At 41.3% G+C, this 13,424-nt stretch overlaps 1 protein-coding gene across 1 annotated transcript in view; it reads left to right on the top strand.

Annotated features, from left to right (window-relative positions):
* The window catches only part of ABHD12 (abhydrolase domain containing 12, lysophospholipase), an 84,939-nt gene that overhangs the window by 47,305 nt on the left and 24,210 nt on the right, over positions 1 to 13,424 (top strand). The window contains exon 2 of the mRNA XM_046678433.1: positions 12,599 to 12,723. Within this exon, the coding sequence (XP_046534389.1) occupies positions 12,599 to 12,723 (125 nt within the window). The remainder of the gene's footprint in view (positions 1 to 12,598; positions 12,724 to 13,424) is intronic.

Genomic DNA, 13,424 nt, shown 5'->3' with positions numbered 1-13,424 from the left:
TTTTGCTGACCCATTTGAATTTTAGGATTCTGTCTTCTATTTCTGTGAAGAATGTCATTGGGATTCTAATTGGGATTGCATTGAATCTGTAGATTGGTTTAGGTAGTATTCTCTTCCAGTTTTTATAGTTATACTCGGTATTTTCTCTTACCTTACTATTTTAAATTATACTTCCAGAATAGTGTTAAATCACGCTGATGGTACTGAACATCCTATCTCTGTATAGTCTTTTACCCCTAAGTGCCGCTTGGTTTTGGTTACTGGTGTGAGATAGGTATGAATGTTATCATCTAAGGGAATGTCCTCTATTCCTATTCTGTTAAGTGTTTATTATTGGGACTGCATGTTGAACTTTATTAACCTTTTTAGCACCTCTCCTTTATTCTCTGACTACGCCTTGTGACTCTGGCTGATCTTTATGCTCCTGGAGTAAAATCTATGTGGCATATTACATTAATCTTTTATTGTGTTCCCTGAATTTGATTTTTCTTTAATTGGGATAAAATATACATAACATAAAATTGGGCATTGTAACCACTTTTAAGTGTACCTCCTCTTTTTTGCTGAGGAAGCCTGGCCCTGAGCTAACATCGTGCCCATCTTCCTCTACTTTATATGTGGGACACCTACCACAGCATAGCTTGCCAAGTGGTGCCGTGTCCGCACCCAGAATCCGAACCAGCAAACCCTGGGCCACCAAGAAGTGGAACGTGTGAACTTAACCACTGCACCACTAGGCCGGCCCCTTGCCAATTTTTTTAACTGGGTGGTTGGTTTTCTCATTGTTGAAGGTTTCTTTTCTTGTTTTTTTGTGAAGAAGATTGGCCCTGAGCTAACACCTGTTGCCAGTCTTCCTCTTTTTGCTTGAGGAAGATTGGCCCTGAGCTACCATGTATTCCTCTATTTTGTATGTGGGCTGCCACTACAGCATGATTTGGTGAGTGGTGTAGGTCCGCACTGGGGATCCAAACCTGCGAACCCAGGCTACGAAAGCTGAGTGCGTTGAACTTTACTACTACACCACCAGGCCGGCCCCTCATTAATGAGTTTTAAGAGTCCTTTGTATATTTCAGATAATAGTCCTTTATCAGATGTGTCTTTTGCAAATATTTTCTCCCAGTCTATGGCATGTCTTCTCATTCTCTTGACACTGTCTTTGGCAGAGGAGAAGTTTTAAGTTTTAATGGAATCTAGCTTATCAATTATTTCTTTTAAGAATTGTACCTTTGGTGTTATATCTAAAACGTCATCATCATACCCAGGATCACCTAGATTGTCTCTTGTTATCTTCTAGGAATTTTTGTAGCTTCGCATTTTACATTTAGCTCTGTGGTCCATTTTGAGTTAGTTTTGTGAAGGGTGTAGGTCTGAGTCTAGGTTCATTGTTTTGCATGTGGATGTCCATTTTCAGCACCATTTGTAAATCAGATTATCTTTTTTCCGTTGTATTACCTTTGCACCTTTGTCAAAGATCAGTTGATTATATTTATTTGAGTCCATTTCTGAGCTCTCTCTTCTGTTCCATTGATCTATTTGTCTGTTCTTTCACTAGTACCACCCTGGAACTGGCTGAATATCAGCCTGCAGCCTCCTCATCTCCGATGCAGGCTCTGAGCATCCTTCTCCAGACCCGTTGGCCTTTCCTAGACACCTTTTCTACCCATCCCATCCCTCTCATATACAGATCTTGGCTCCTCTTAGCCTCCATCACACATCTTTACCAACAAGTGCAACCAAGGATTGCTCTAGGGTCTGCTCTTCTAGGAAGCTGCAGGAAGTTGTAAATTGTACAAGTTGTCCTTTTCTCAAATAATTTGTTAAAAAGTTCCATATCAAAAAATGTCTAAAAATCTGTCATCACTTAAGAGAAAATCCCAGATTGCATGTTGGGTGCTCTGGGCTTCTTGCCTCTGGTTTGGGTCAGCTCTCCAGAAAGAGAGGCCAGGATGAAGATGGCTCAGGTGGGGGCGGGAGGCTCAGTAGGCTGGGAGGAACATGGAGGCAGGAGTCAGCTTGGCCTGCCCCTGCACAGTATTCCAGGCTTCCTGTCCTGGGGTATGGCCTTGGGCAAGTTACTCTTCTCCTTGGGACTTGGTGTCCTAATCTGTGAAAAGGGGGCTAATGTTTACTGGACAGATTGAGATCACATATGAAGTCTAGCAAATTGATCAGATGATTAATGATTACTTATATTTTGTTTACTTCCTATTTTTTGGATTTAGTGACTGATTTCTTTCCAATATTTGTTTTTGTTTGCTTTTTACCTTTTTATTTATTTGTTTACTTTCTTTTTGGTGATGAAGATTGGCCCTGAGCTAACATCTGTTGCCAATCTTCCTCTTTTTGCTTGAGAAAGATTGTCACTGAGCTAACGTCTGTGCTCATCTTCCTCTGTTTTGTATGTGGGATGCCGCCACAGCATGGCTTAATGAGCAGTGTGTAGGTCTGTGCCCAGGATCCGAACCCATGAACCCCAGGCCATCAAAATGGAGCACACGAAATTAGCCACCATGCCATCAGGCCGGCCCTACCTTTTTAGTTTGGAATATTTATAGATTCATAGGACATTGCACAGAAATGGATGGGGAAGTCCAGTGCTCCCATCTCCCAGCCTCCCTCAGTGATAACATATTAAACAACCATAGTACAAAACCAACCCCAGAAAGTTGACATTGATGCAATCCATAGAGCTTATTCAGATTTCACCAGTTTAAAACGCACTCATTGTGTGTGTGCGCGTGTACACGTGTGCGCGCACATGCGTGTCTATAATGCTCTGCAGTTTCATTACGTGTGTGGCTTCATGGAACCACCACCCCATCAAGGCACTCACTCACCTGCTCCACCACCACCAGGCTCCTTCAAGCCACCCCTTCACAGCCACCCTCCTCTCCCTCCCCTCCGTGAGCCCGGGCAACCACTAATCTGCTCTTTATCTCCGTCATTTTGTCATTTCAAGAATAGTATATAAACTGACTCATACAAAATGTAACCTTTTGAGATTGATGGACTTTTTTTTTTGTTGAGTTATCGATAGGTTACAATCTTGTGAAATTTCAATTGTACATTAATGTTTGTCAGTCATGTTGTAGGTGCACCACTTCACCCTTTGTGCCCACTCCCCACCCCACCTTTCCCCTGGTATCCACTAAACTGTTCTTGGTCCATAGTTTTAAATTCCTCATATGAGTGGAGTCATACACAGATTATCTTTCTCTCGCTGGCTTATTTCACTTAACGTAATTCTCTCAAGGTCCATCCATGTTATTGCAAATGGAATGATTTTGTTCTCTTTTGCAGCTAAGTAGTATTCCATTGTATATATGTACCACATCTTCTTTATCCATTCGTCTGTTGATGGGCACTTAGGTTGCTTCCACGTCTTGGCTATTGTAAACAGTGCTGCAATAAACATTGGGGTGCACAGGACTTTTGGGATTGCTGACTTCAGGCTCTTTGGATAAATACCCAGTAGTGGGATGGCTGGATCGTATGGTAGTTCTATTTTTAGTTTTTTGAGGAATCTCCATACTGTTTTCCATAGTGGCTGCACCAGTTTGCATTCCCACCAGCAGTGTATGAGGGTTCCTTTTTCTCCGCAACCTCTCCAACATTTGTTGCTATTAGTTTTAGATATTTTTGTCATTCTAACGGGTGTAAGGTGATATCTTAGTGTAGTTTTGATTTGCATTTCCCTGATGATCAGCGATGATGAGCATCTTTTCATTTGCCTATTGGCCATCAGTATATCTTCTTTGGAGAAATGTCTGTTCATGTCTCCAGCCCATTTTTTGATTGGGTTGTTTGATGTTTTGTGGTTGAGTTGCGAGAGGTCTTTATATATTAAGGATATTAAGCCTTTGTCAGATATATGACTTGCAAATATTTTTTCCCAGTTAGTGGGTTGTTTTTTTGTTTCAATCCTGTTTTCATTTGCCTTGAAGAAGCTCTTTAATCTGATGAGGTCCCATTTGTTTATTCTTTCTATTGTTTCCCTTCTCTGAGAAGCCATGGTGTCCGAAAAGATCCTTTTAATACTGATGTCAAAGAGTGTACTGCCTATGTTTTCTTCCAGAAGCCTTATGGTTTCAGGTCTCACCTTTAGGTCTTTGATCCATTTTGAGTTTATTTTGGTGAATGGTGAAAAAGAATGGTCAATTTTCATTCTTTTACATGTGGCTTTCCAGTTTTCCCAGCACCATGTGTTGAAAAGACTTTCTTTTCTCCATTGTATGCCCTCAGCTCCTTTGTCAAAGATAAGCTGTCCATAGATGTGTGGTTTTATTTCTGGGCTTTCAATTCTGTTCCATTGATCTGTGCACCTGTTTTTGTACCAGTACCATGCTGTTTTGATTACTCTAGCTTTGTAGTATGTTTTGAAGTCAGGGATTGTGATGCCTCCCGTTTTGTTCTTTTTTCTCAGGATTGCTTTAGAAATTCGGGGTCTTTTGTTGCCCCATATGAATTTTAGGATTCTTTGTTCTAATTCTGTAAAGAATGTCCTTGGGATTCTGATTGGGATGGCGTTGAATCTGTAGATTGCTTTAGGTAGAATGGACATTTTTAACTATGTTTATTCTTCCAATCCAGGTACATGGAATGTCTTTCCATCTCCTTATGTCGTCATCCAATTCTCTCAGAAAGGCCTTGTAATTTTCGTTATATAGGTCCTTCACTTCCTTAGTTAAATTTACCCCAAGGTGTTTTATTCTTTGTTGCGATTGTAAATGGTATTGTATTCTTGAGTTCTTTTTCTGTTGGTTCATTACTGGAGTATAGAAATGCTACTGATTTATGCAAATTGATTTTATACCCTGCAACTTTGCTGTAGTTGTTGATTACTTCTAACAGTTTTCCAATGGATTCTTTGGGGTTTTCTATATATAAGATCATGTCGTCTGCAAACAGCGAGAGTTTCACTTCTTCCCTCCCTATTTGGATTCCTTTTATTCCTTTTTCTTGCCTGATTTCTCTGGCCAGGACTTCCAGTACTATGTTAAATAAGAGTGGTGATAGAGGGCATCCTTGTCTCGTTCCTGTTTTCAGGGGGATGGGGTTCAGTTTTTGCCCATTGAGTATGATGTTGGCTATGGGTCTGTCGTATATGGCCTTTATTATGTTGAGGTAGTTTCCTTCTTTGCCCATTTTGTTCAGAGTTTTTATCATAAATGGCTGTTGGATCTTGTCAAATGCCTTCTCTGCATCTATTGAGATGATCATGTGGTTTTTATTCCTCAGTTTGTTGATGTGGTGTATCACGTTGATTGATTTGCAGATGTTGAACCATCTCTGTGTCCCTGGTATGAATCCCACCTGATCCTGATGTATGATCCTTTTGATGAATTGCTGAATTCTGGTTGCCAAAATTTTGTTTAGAATTTTTGCATCTATGTTCATCAGTGATATTGGCCTGTAGTTCTCTTTTTTCGTGTTGTCCTTGTCAGGTTTTGGTATCAGCGTGATGTTGGCCTCATAGAATGTGTTAGGAAGTGTTCCATCTTCCCTAATTTTTTGGAAGAGCTTGAAAATGATAGGTATTAAATCCTCTCTGAAAGTTTGGTAGAATTCCCCAGGAAAGCCATCTAGTCCTGGGGTTTTATTCTTTGGGATGTTTTTGATTGCTGTTTCAATCTCTTTCCTTGTGATTGGTCTGTTCAAATTGTCTGCCTCTTCTTGAGTGAGCTTTGGGAGATTGTAGGAGTCCAGGAATTTATCCATTTCCTCTAGGTTATCCATTCTGTTGGCATATAGTTCTTTGTAGTATTCTCTTATAATCTGTTGTATTTCTGCAGAGTCTGTTGTTATTTCTCCTCGCTCATTTCTGATTTTGTTTATTTGAGCTTTCTCCCTTTTTTTCTTTGTAAGTCTGGCTAGTGGTTTGTCAATTTTATTTATCTTCTCAAAAAACCAGCTCTTTGTCTCATTGATCCTTTCTACTGCCTTTTTCGTTTCAATAGTATTTATTTCTGCTCTGATTTTTATTATTTCTCTGCTTCTGCTGACTTTGGGCTTCATTTGTTCTTTTCTCTCTAGTTCAGTTAGGTGTGCTTTAAGGTTGCTTATTTGGGATTTTTCTTGTTTGTTAAGATGTGCCTGTATTGCGATGAATTTTCCTCTTAATACAGCTTTTGCTGTATCCCATATGAGTTGGTATGGCATGCTATCATTTTCATTTGTTTCCAGGTATTTTTTTATTTCTTCTTTAATTTCTTCAATGATCCATTGCTTGTTCAGTAGTGTGTTGTTTAGTCTCCACATCTTTGTGCCTTTCTCAGCTTTTTTCTTGTAATTAATTTCTAGCCTTATAGCACTATGATCTGAGAAGATGCTTGTTATTATTTCAATTTTTTTAAATTTGTAGAGGCTTGCCTTGTTTCCCAACATATGGTCTATCCTAGAGAATAGTTCCATGTGCGCTTGAGAAGAATGTGTATTCAGCTCCTTCAGGGTGGAGTGATCTATATATGTCTATTAAGTCCAATTGTTTTAGTGTTTCATTCAGCTCCACTATTTCCTTGTTGATTTTCTGTCTGGATGATCTGTCCATTGATGTGAGTGGGGTGTTGAGGTCCCCTACTATTATCGTGTTGTTCTTAACATCTTCCTTTAGGTCTGTTAATAGTTGCTTTATGAATCTTGGTGCTCCTGTGTTGGGTGCATAGATATTTATAAGTGTTATTTCTTCTTGATGAAGTGTCCCTTTGATCATTATATATTGTCCCTCTGTGTCTCTCTTTACCTGTCTTATTTTGAAATCCACTTAGTCTGATATGAGAATTGCAACACCTGCCTTTTTTTCCTTGCTATTTGCTTGAAGTATTGTCCTCCACCCCTTCACCCTGAGTCTGTGTTTGTCCTTGGGGCTGAGGTGTGTTTCCTGGAGGCAACAAATTGTTGGATCTTGTTCTTTAATCCATTTTGCCACTCTGTGTCTTTTTATTGGAGAGTTCAATCCGTTCACATTGAGAGTGATTATTGATGCATGTGGACTTAATGCTGTCAATCTGTCGCTCATTATCTTGTTTTCCTGTGTTTCTTTTCCTGTGTGCTTTAGACTACCCATTTAATACTGCAGTTTCTTATGCTGGGTTTCTTAGATTTTTCCTTATCTATGATTTGTGACTCTGTTCTGTACTTTATTTTAGTGTCTACCTTGAAGTTTGTATTTAGAATCTCGTGTATAATATAGTCTGCTCTCTGGTGATCTCTTACTTACTCGACCAATACTGATTTAGACCCTTTGCTCTTCCCCTCCTAAATAATTATTTTCATTTTTTATTCCAACTCGTCTTATTAATTTGTAGTTAGAGTGCTAAGATCGTCCTTGTTTTGGTAGTTTCCTTATTTTTACCCTAATGCTATAGTTCAATATTTGCTATCCTGTTCTGGTTCTATCCATCGGTCTCCCTAGTCTGTGGATTGTGTCCCCTTTCTCCCTTTTTTCTTTTTTCAAGTATGAGAGCCTTCTTGAGGATTTCTTGTAGTGGAGGGCTTTTAGTTACAAATTCCCTTAACTTTTGTTTGTCTGGAAAAGATTTAATTTGTCCCTCATATCTGAAGGAAATTCTTGCTGGATAGAGTATTCTTGGCTGAAGGTTTTTCTCCTTTAAAGCTTTGAATATATCACTCCATTCTCTCCTAGCTTGTAGGGTTTCTGTAGAGAAATCTGCTGACAGTCTGATAGGGGCTCCTTTATAGGTTATTCTCTTTTTTTTTCTTACTTCCCTGAGTATTCTTTCCTTATCATTCCTATTTGCCAACTTTACTATTATGTGCCTTGTGGTGGGTCTTTTTACATTGACAAATCTAGGAGATCTAAAATCCTCCTCTACACACATTTCTCCGTTGATCCCTAGATTTGGGAAATTCTCTTCAATAATTTCATTAAGCACACTTTCTGCTCCATTTTCCTTTTCCATATTCTCAGGAATTCCTATGATCCTTATGTTCTTACTCCTCATTGAATCCATTATCTCTCGGAGATTTTCCTCATTTTTTTTCATTCTTAGTTCTCTTTCTTCCTCTGTCTGGCGCCATTCAGCCTGTCTGTCCTCGATTATGCTGATTTTCTCCTCTAGGTTGTCTACACGGGCATTCAGGGAATCTGTATTCTGTTTTATCTGGTCCATTGTGTTTTTCATCTCAAGTAATTCTGTTTGATTCTTCTTTATGATTTCAATCTCTTATGTGAAGTAACTCCAGAACTTGGCTTGTTTCTCTATCTTTCTCTCTACCTCATTGAGTTTTTTGATTATAGCTGCTCTGAATTCATTATCACTTAGTTTACCTGATTCCAAGTCCTCGGGACTTAATTCTGTGTTTTTATTGTTTTCCTTCTGGTCTGGGGCTTTTATAAATTGCTGGATGGTAGAGGAGCGGTTTTTTCGCATGGTAGTAGAATTCAGTTGCAGTTACAGCCTGTCGCCACTAGATGGGGGTCAAGAGCGGCGTGTTAGCTCTCCGCCTTCGGGCAAGATGGCTGCGCCCACTGGCTTTGTTAGGGGGGAGGGGCTGTTACTCACATGCGCCGGTCTGGGTTCAGATCAGTTCTGTTCTCTGGTCTCCCAAGGCCCTTGATTTATGGGGTCCCCGTGGACGGAAGCTTTCCCCCCGTCAGCGGGTCTCCACTGAATCAGCGGCAGGAGTCCTGGATGATCCCCCGTTGGCACAGCCCCTCCCCCGCTCCTTCCCGACCCACGCCGCAACGATCGCAGACTCTAGGGGAGGGAGTGATGTTCTCTCCTACCGTTCCACTGCCTCCGAAGGTATAAGCAAAGTTTATGATCTCTGCCTTCTTGGTATTGTAGGTCTCTAACAAGCTGGCATTATGTTTATTCTCTGAAATTCAGTTCTTCCAATCTTTTGTTGTATTTTGGAGGGGAGAGAATCCCGGGTCAGCTCGCCCCGCCATTTTGCTCCGCCCCCTCTTGATGGACTTTTTTGACTCAGCAAAATTCCCAGGTTCATCCAGCTTGTCACATGATCAGTAGGTTATTCCTTTCTGTTGTGGAGCAGTGTTTCATGGTCTGTGTGCACCACAGTTTATCCATTTACCTGTTGAAAGCCGTCTGGGTCATGTCTGTTACGAACACAGCTGCTATAGACAGTCGTGTACAAATTCCTGCATAAAAATAAGCCTTCATTTCTCTGGAGTAAATGCCCGAGTGCAGTTGCTGGGCTCTCAGTTCATCCATTGTGTTCATTTTTACAGTTCCCTTCTATTTCATGACAGGTGATTCTGGCTGTTTGTTTATGATGCTGATAATATGAGTAACCTTTAGAGAAAAGCACACTGAATCATGTACAGGCTTTGCCAAAAATTGCTCCTTTGCACATGGATGTGTGAAGTGTGGAGAAAGGTGGACCTCTGTGATGATACCAGGCCGCATGCGGGCACTAGATGGAGGCGACGCTGTCCCTCAGCTGTGCGGGATGCATTCAGTCTTGTCAGTGACCAAGCACAGTGAATGGCTCTAGCAAGGAGCAACTATGTCGATAGCAGTACTACCAGAAATAAGTGAAGATTGCAACTAAGGGAATTTCTGAGAATGTTAACTAAATTGTCACAAGAAGTAGGTAACAATTACTTAAGAGACGAAGAAAATTAAAAAGTTTTCCCTAGATGTTGTTTTCTTGCTTCTTCAAAAATTCTTTTAACTTTGGAAGAAACAGATAATTCCCATCTTATATAAACTATTTCAAAATATAAAGAAGGTGAAAAGCCACCGTTTATGGGAGAAGCCTCACTTTGAAATAGCCCAGAAAAGAAAATACTGACTTTACTAATGACTAGGAATACTCTTGAGGTGAACTAATATATCAAAGCAAGAGTCTGCTGTGATCTGGCCATCTCGTTGGCTGCTTCCCCTCAGTAGTTATTTTGAGATTCATCCATGTGGTTGCGCGTATCGATAGTTGACTGCTTTTTATTGCTGTGCAGTGTTCCGTGCTGAGGACACACCGTGGTTTCTTTGCCCAGTCAGCCGTCTGGACGTTGTGGTTGTCTCGGTGTCTGGCTGTCATAGGCCAGGCTCCCATGAATACTGTCAAACAAGTCTTTGTGTGCACGTCTGCTTTCCTTTCTCTCGGGGCGTGAACTTGCAGGCTGTCTGAACACCTTACAGTAGGGCAGAGGTTTATGTGGGCGCTGCAGGTGAGTGAGCTAGTTTTGGGGGGATACAGGAGTGGCCACGGTGGTTGAGACAGAGACCCACACACAAGCTTTGCGTCCAGCGTTTGGTGGTCCTGCCTCTGACTGCAGGCTATTTCCTTTTTGATGGGCTCTCTGTTTTCTCTCAGAATAAAGTCCCGAATCCTTCTTGGCCTCTTCGGACCTCTCACATTACGCTCAACTTCCCACTTTTCAGGGACATTCACTGTGCCCAGACCCTGCTCTTTGCTCCAACAGAAGAAAAAGATCGTGATGCCAGCTGAGATACATTGTGGACCTGGTGCCAGGGACTCGTGTGCACGTTCTATCTACATTATTATGTGTAATCGTTCCCAGAGCCCCGCAAAGGAGGCACCATTTTTATGCTCACCATGCAGGAAGGAAACCAAGGCTCAGAGATGTTAAGTAACTTGCCCAAGATTGCACAGCTAGTAAGTGGTAGCTTGGATGTTGGTATCAGATCATCCAACTTCGGAGCCGTCACCTTTAACCACAGTATTATGCGCCTTTCCTCATTGAAAGGGCAGATTGTGCATGAAATTTAAGATGCCATTTTAAACTGTTTTCCCACATCATCTAGTTAACTCCTGTATTCCTAACTTAGTGTTTTCTCCCCGTGACCCCTTCCCTGGCAGCTCAGACTAAGTCAGATTACCCTGCACCAGATGCCTCTCTCAGAGCCCTTGTGTCTGCCTCACTGAGCTGAGAACAGGGCACGGATGTAGATGCCCTCCTTTGCTGCCCTTACTGTCCACCGCCTGAAGAGTGCTGGGTGCTCAGTAATGACCCTGAGTAAACCGGGTGAATGAGTGGACGAATTCCATTATCAGATGTGCATGTTTGTCATCAGCTTTATTGAGGTATTATTTACATTTCTTAAAATTTACCACAGTGTCTGCAATTGTTTAACACAATCAAGATAGAAATATTTTCATCACTCCAAAAGTTCCCTGTGCCCCTTACAATCTCCTCCCTCTGTCCCCACCTCCCAGCAACCACTATTCTGTTTTTCTGTCCCTATAGTTTTGCCTTTTCTAGAATTTTAGATAAATGGAATCATACAGTATGTAGTCTTTTGAGACTGTCTTATTTAATTTAGCATAATGCATTTGCGATTCATCTGTATTGTTGCATGTGTCGGCAGTTCCAGGTATATTTTTAAAACCATCTTAAATATTTTCTTGGAAACAGTCCCTTGATATGAGGTTTAGACTTGATATGATAGGAAAGCAGTTCCCAAGGTTGCTCCGGAAGGTCGTGGGAGTCCCCAAGATCCTTTCAGAGTGTCCATAAGGTCAAGACAGTTTTCATAATGACTCAAAGATGTGATTTGCTATGTCCACTCTCATTCTCTCGTGGAGCACTGTGTTTTCCAGGTGCTCCAGGATGGGTGGTATCCCAACAGACTGAATATAGAAACAGAAGGAGAGTCCATCTGTCTTCTGTTAAGCTTGCATGGCTTAAAGAAATTTATTAAAAAATGCTACTCTTCTCACTAAAAGTTTTTGTGTTGGAAAATACAATCATTTTTTAAAATAGTGAATGTTAATTATATTAACATGTAATGGGTTTTTTATTATTAGATGCATTAATAGATATTTTTTAAATATCTTTGTTTTAACTTCTCAAATAACAAATAGTAATAAATATAAACCATATAAACAGACATTCTTTGGGGTCTTCAATTTTTTAGTTGTAGAGAGGCCTTTAGTCCAAGAAGTTTGAGAATCTCTGGGCTAGGGGCCTTTTTGAAAGGGAACCAGGAAGAGGATGAGGAAGTCTTGGAGCTGGTTAGGGATTATGAGAGGGTCTTGAGACCCTGGGATGGTGACCTGGCCTGAGGTGCGTGGAGAAGGGGCCTCCAGTGGGTGGTGCCATAAGGGACTCGAAAATGCAAGGACGCAGTGACAGCCACAGTCTTTGCTTTCAGCCCCCTGCTCCCTCCTAGAATCTTGTTGGGCAGGTTCTGTTGATGTACGTGCTTTCTACCAGGAGCTCGTCGCTCATGGGTAACCCACTCCTGTGGCTGGCTTGCAGGAGAGCAATCATGAGGCCCAGAGGCAGCCGCTCTCTTCTGAGATGAAGTTGCAGCTATGGTCTGACATCAGGTTGGGCGCTTTCTGAGGATCTGATACCTGTGCTGTGTTCTCATCCCAGGGCAAGCGTAGGAAATCAGCAAGACTGTTTTTTTGCCTTCCAGGAAAAAAATTTTACCCCTCCCCCACGAATAGAGTTCTAAGCTCAAATTAAAAGACTAAAATAATTATTTTAACAAAAGCATGTGGGAGGCCACACTTGTTATTGGCAATATTGTTGTGGGGAAAAAGCGTGTGTGGGTCTTGGTTAATGATGTTGATCACAACTGTTAATAAACTAGAGCACACGTGTGCCACTGCCTGTGACCTGGTCATCTCTTTCCTCTTGCAGGCGAAAGGGCCTGTGGTTCCGACTGAGGAAGATACTGCTCTTTGTTTTGGGGTTGTACTTTGCCATTCCGTTTCTCATCAAACTGTGTCCTGGGATACAGGCCAAACTGATTTTCTTGAATTTCGGTAAGTGCTCTGTGTCCATTTTTCCTTTAATTTTATTGAGTTCATTTTCATAATGGTTTATATATTTCTATGTCCTCACCCAGATCAAGAAATAGAACATTTTGATTACCCAGGAAGTTTCCTCGTGCCCCTTCCCAGTTGAAGGCTGTTTGTCCTGAGGGTGCTTTTCCCCAGGGCTGGTGGGTGCACACAGGTGACTACTGCGTGGCTGGGCTTGCTCTTCGGCTTAGGTGGGGAAAAATGGTACCACATGGACAGTCTTCCAAAGCTGTTGTATTGCAGATGCTTTGTCAGTTGTGCGGTCTAGGATGTAAACTGTCCTTAGAAAAGATGACCACTAAAAAAAATAATAATAATTAGGCTCTTTTTCTTTAAAAAAGAAAAAATATCAGACTTCTTTTTCCTTAAAAAAAAACCTGACATACTTGGGTTTCTGTGGAATTGTATGCTGGCGTTATAGGTGGTGTAGTCTCCTTAAGTTAACTTAGACCTCGTGTGTTCCAAAGGTGGTTTTTCCTTCATGCTATTTGTTTACTTTTGTGCAAGTGGGAGGAGAAAGGAGCAGAAGTATCAGGTTTATGGAACAGAAGGTGTAGAGCTCCCAGGTATATGGTTACTGACAATAACCCTTTTAAGGAGCATCGTTTTACACCTGCAGGTGAGGCCAGGTGGGAAGGCACTGCTGTCTGCAGGTGTGAGGG

The sequence above is a fragment of the Equus quagga genome, chromosome 12, assembly GCF_021613505.1.
Source record: "Equus quagga isolate Etosha38 chromosome 12, UCLA_HA_Equagga_1.0, whole genome shotgun sequence".
NCBI lineage: Eukaryota > Metazoa > Chordata > Mammalia > Perissodactyla > Equidae > Equus > Equus quagga.
This window is presented reverse-complemented; position numbering and strand designations above follow the sequence as displayed.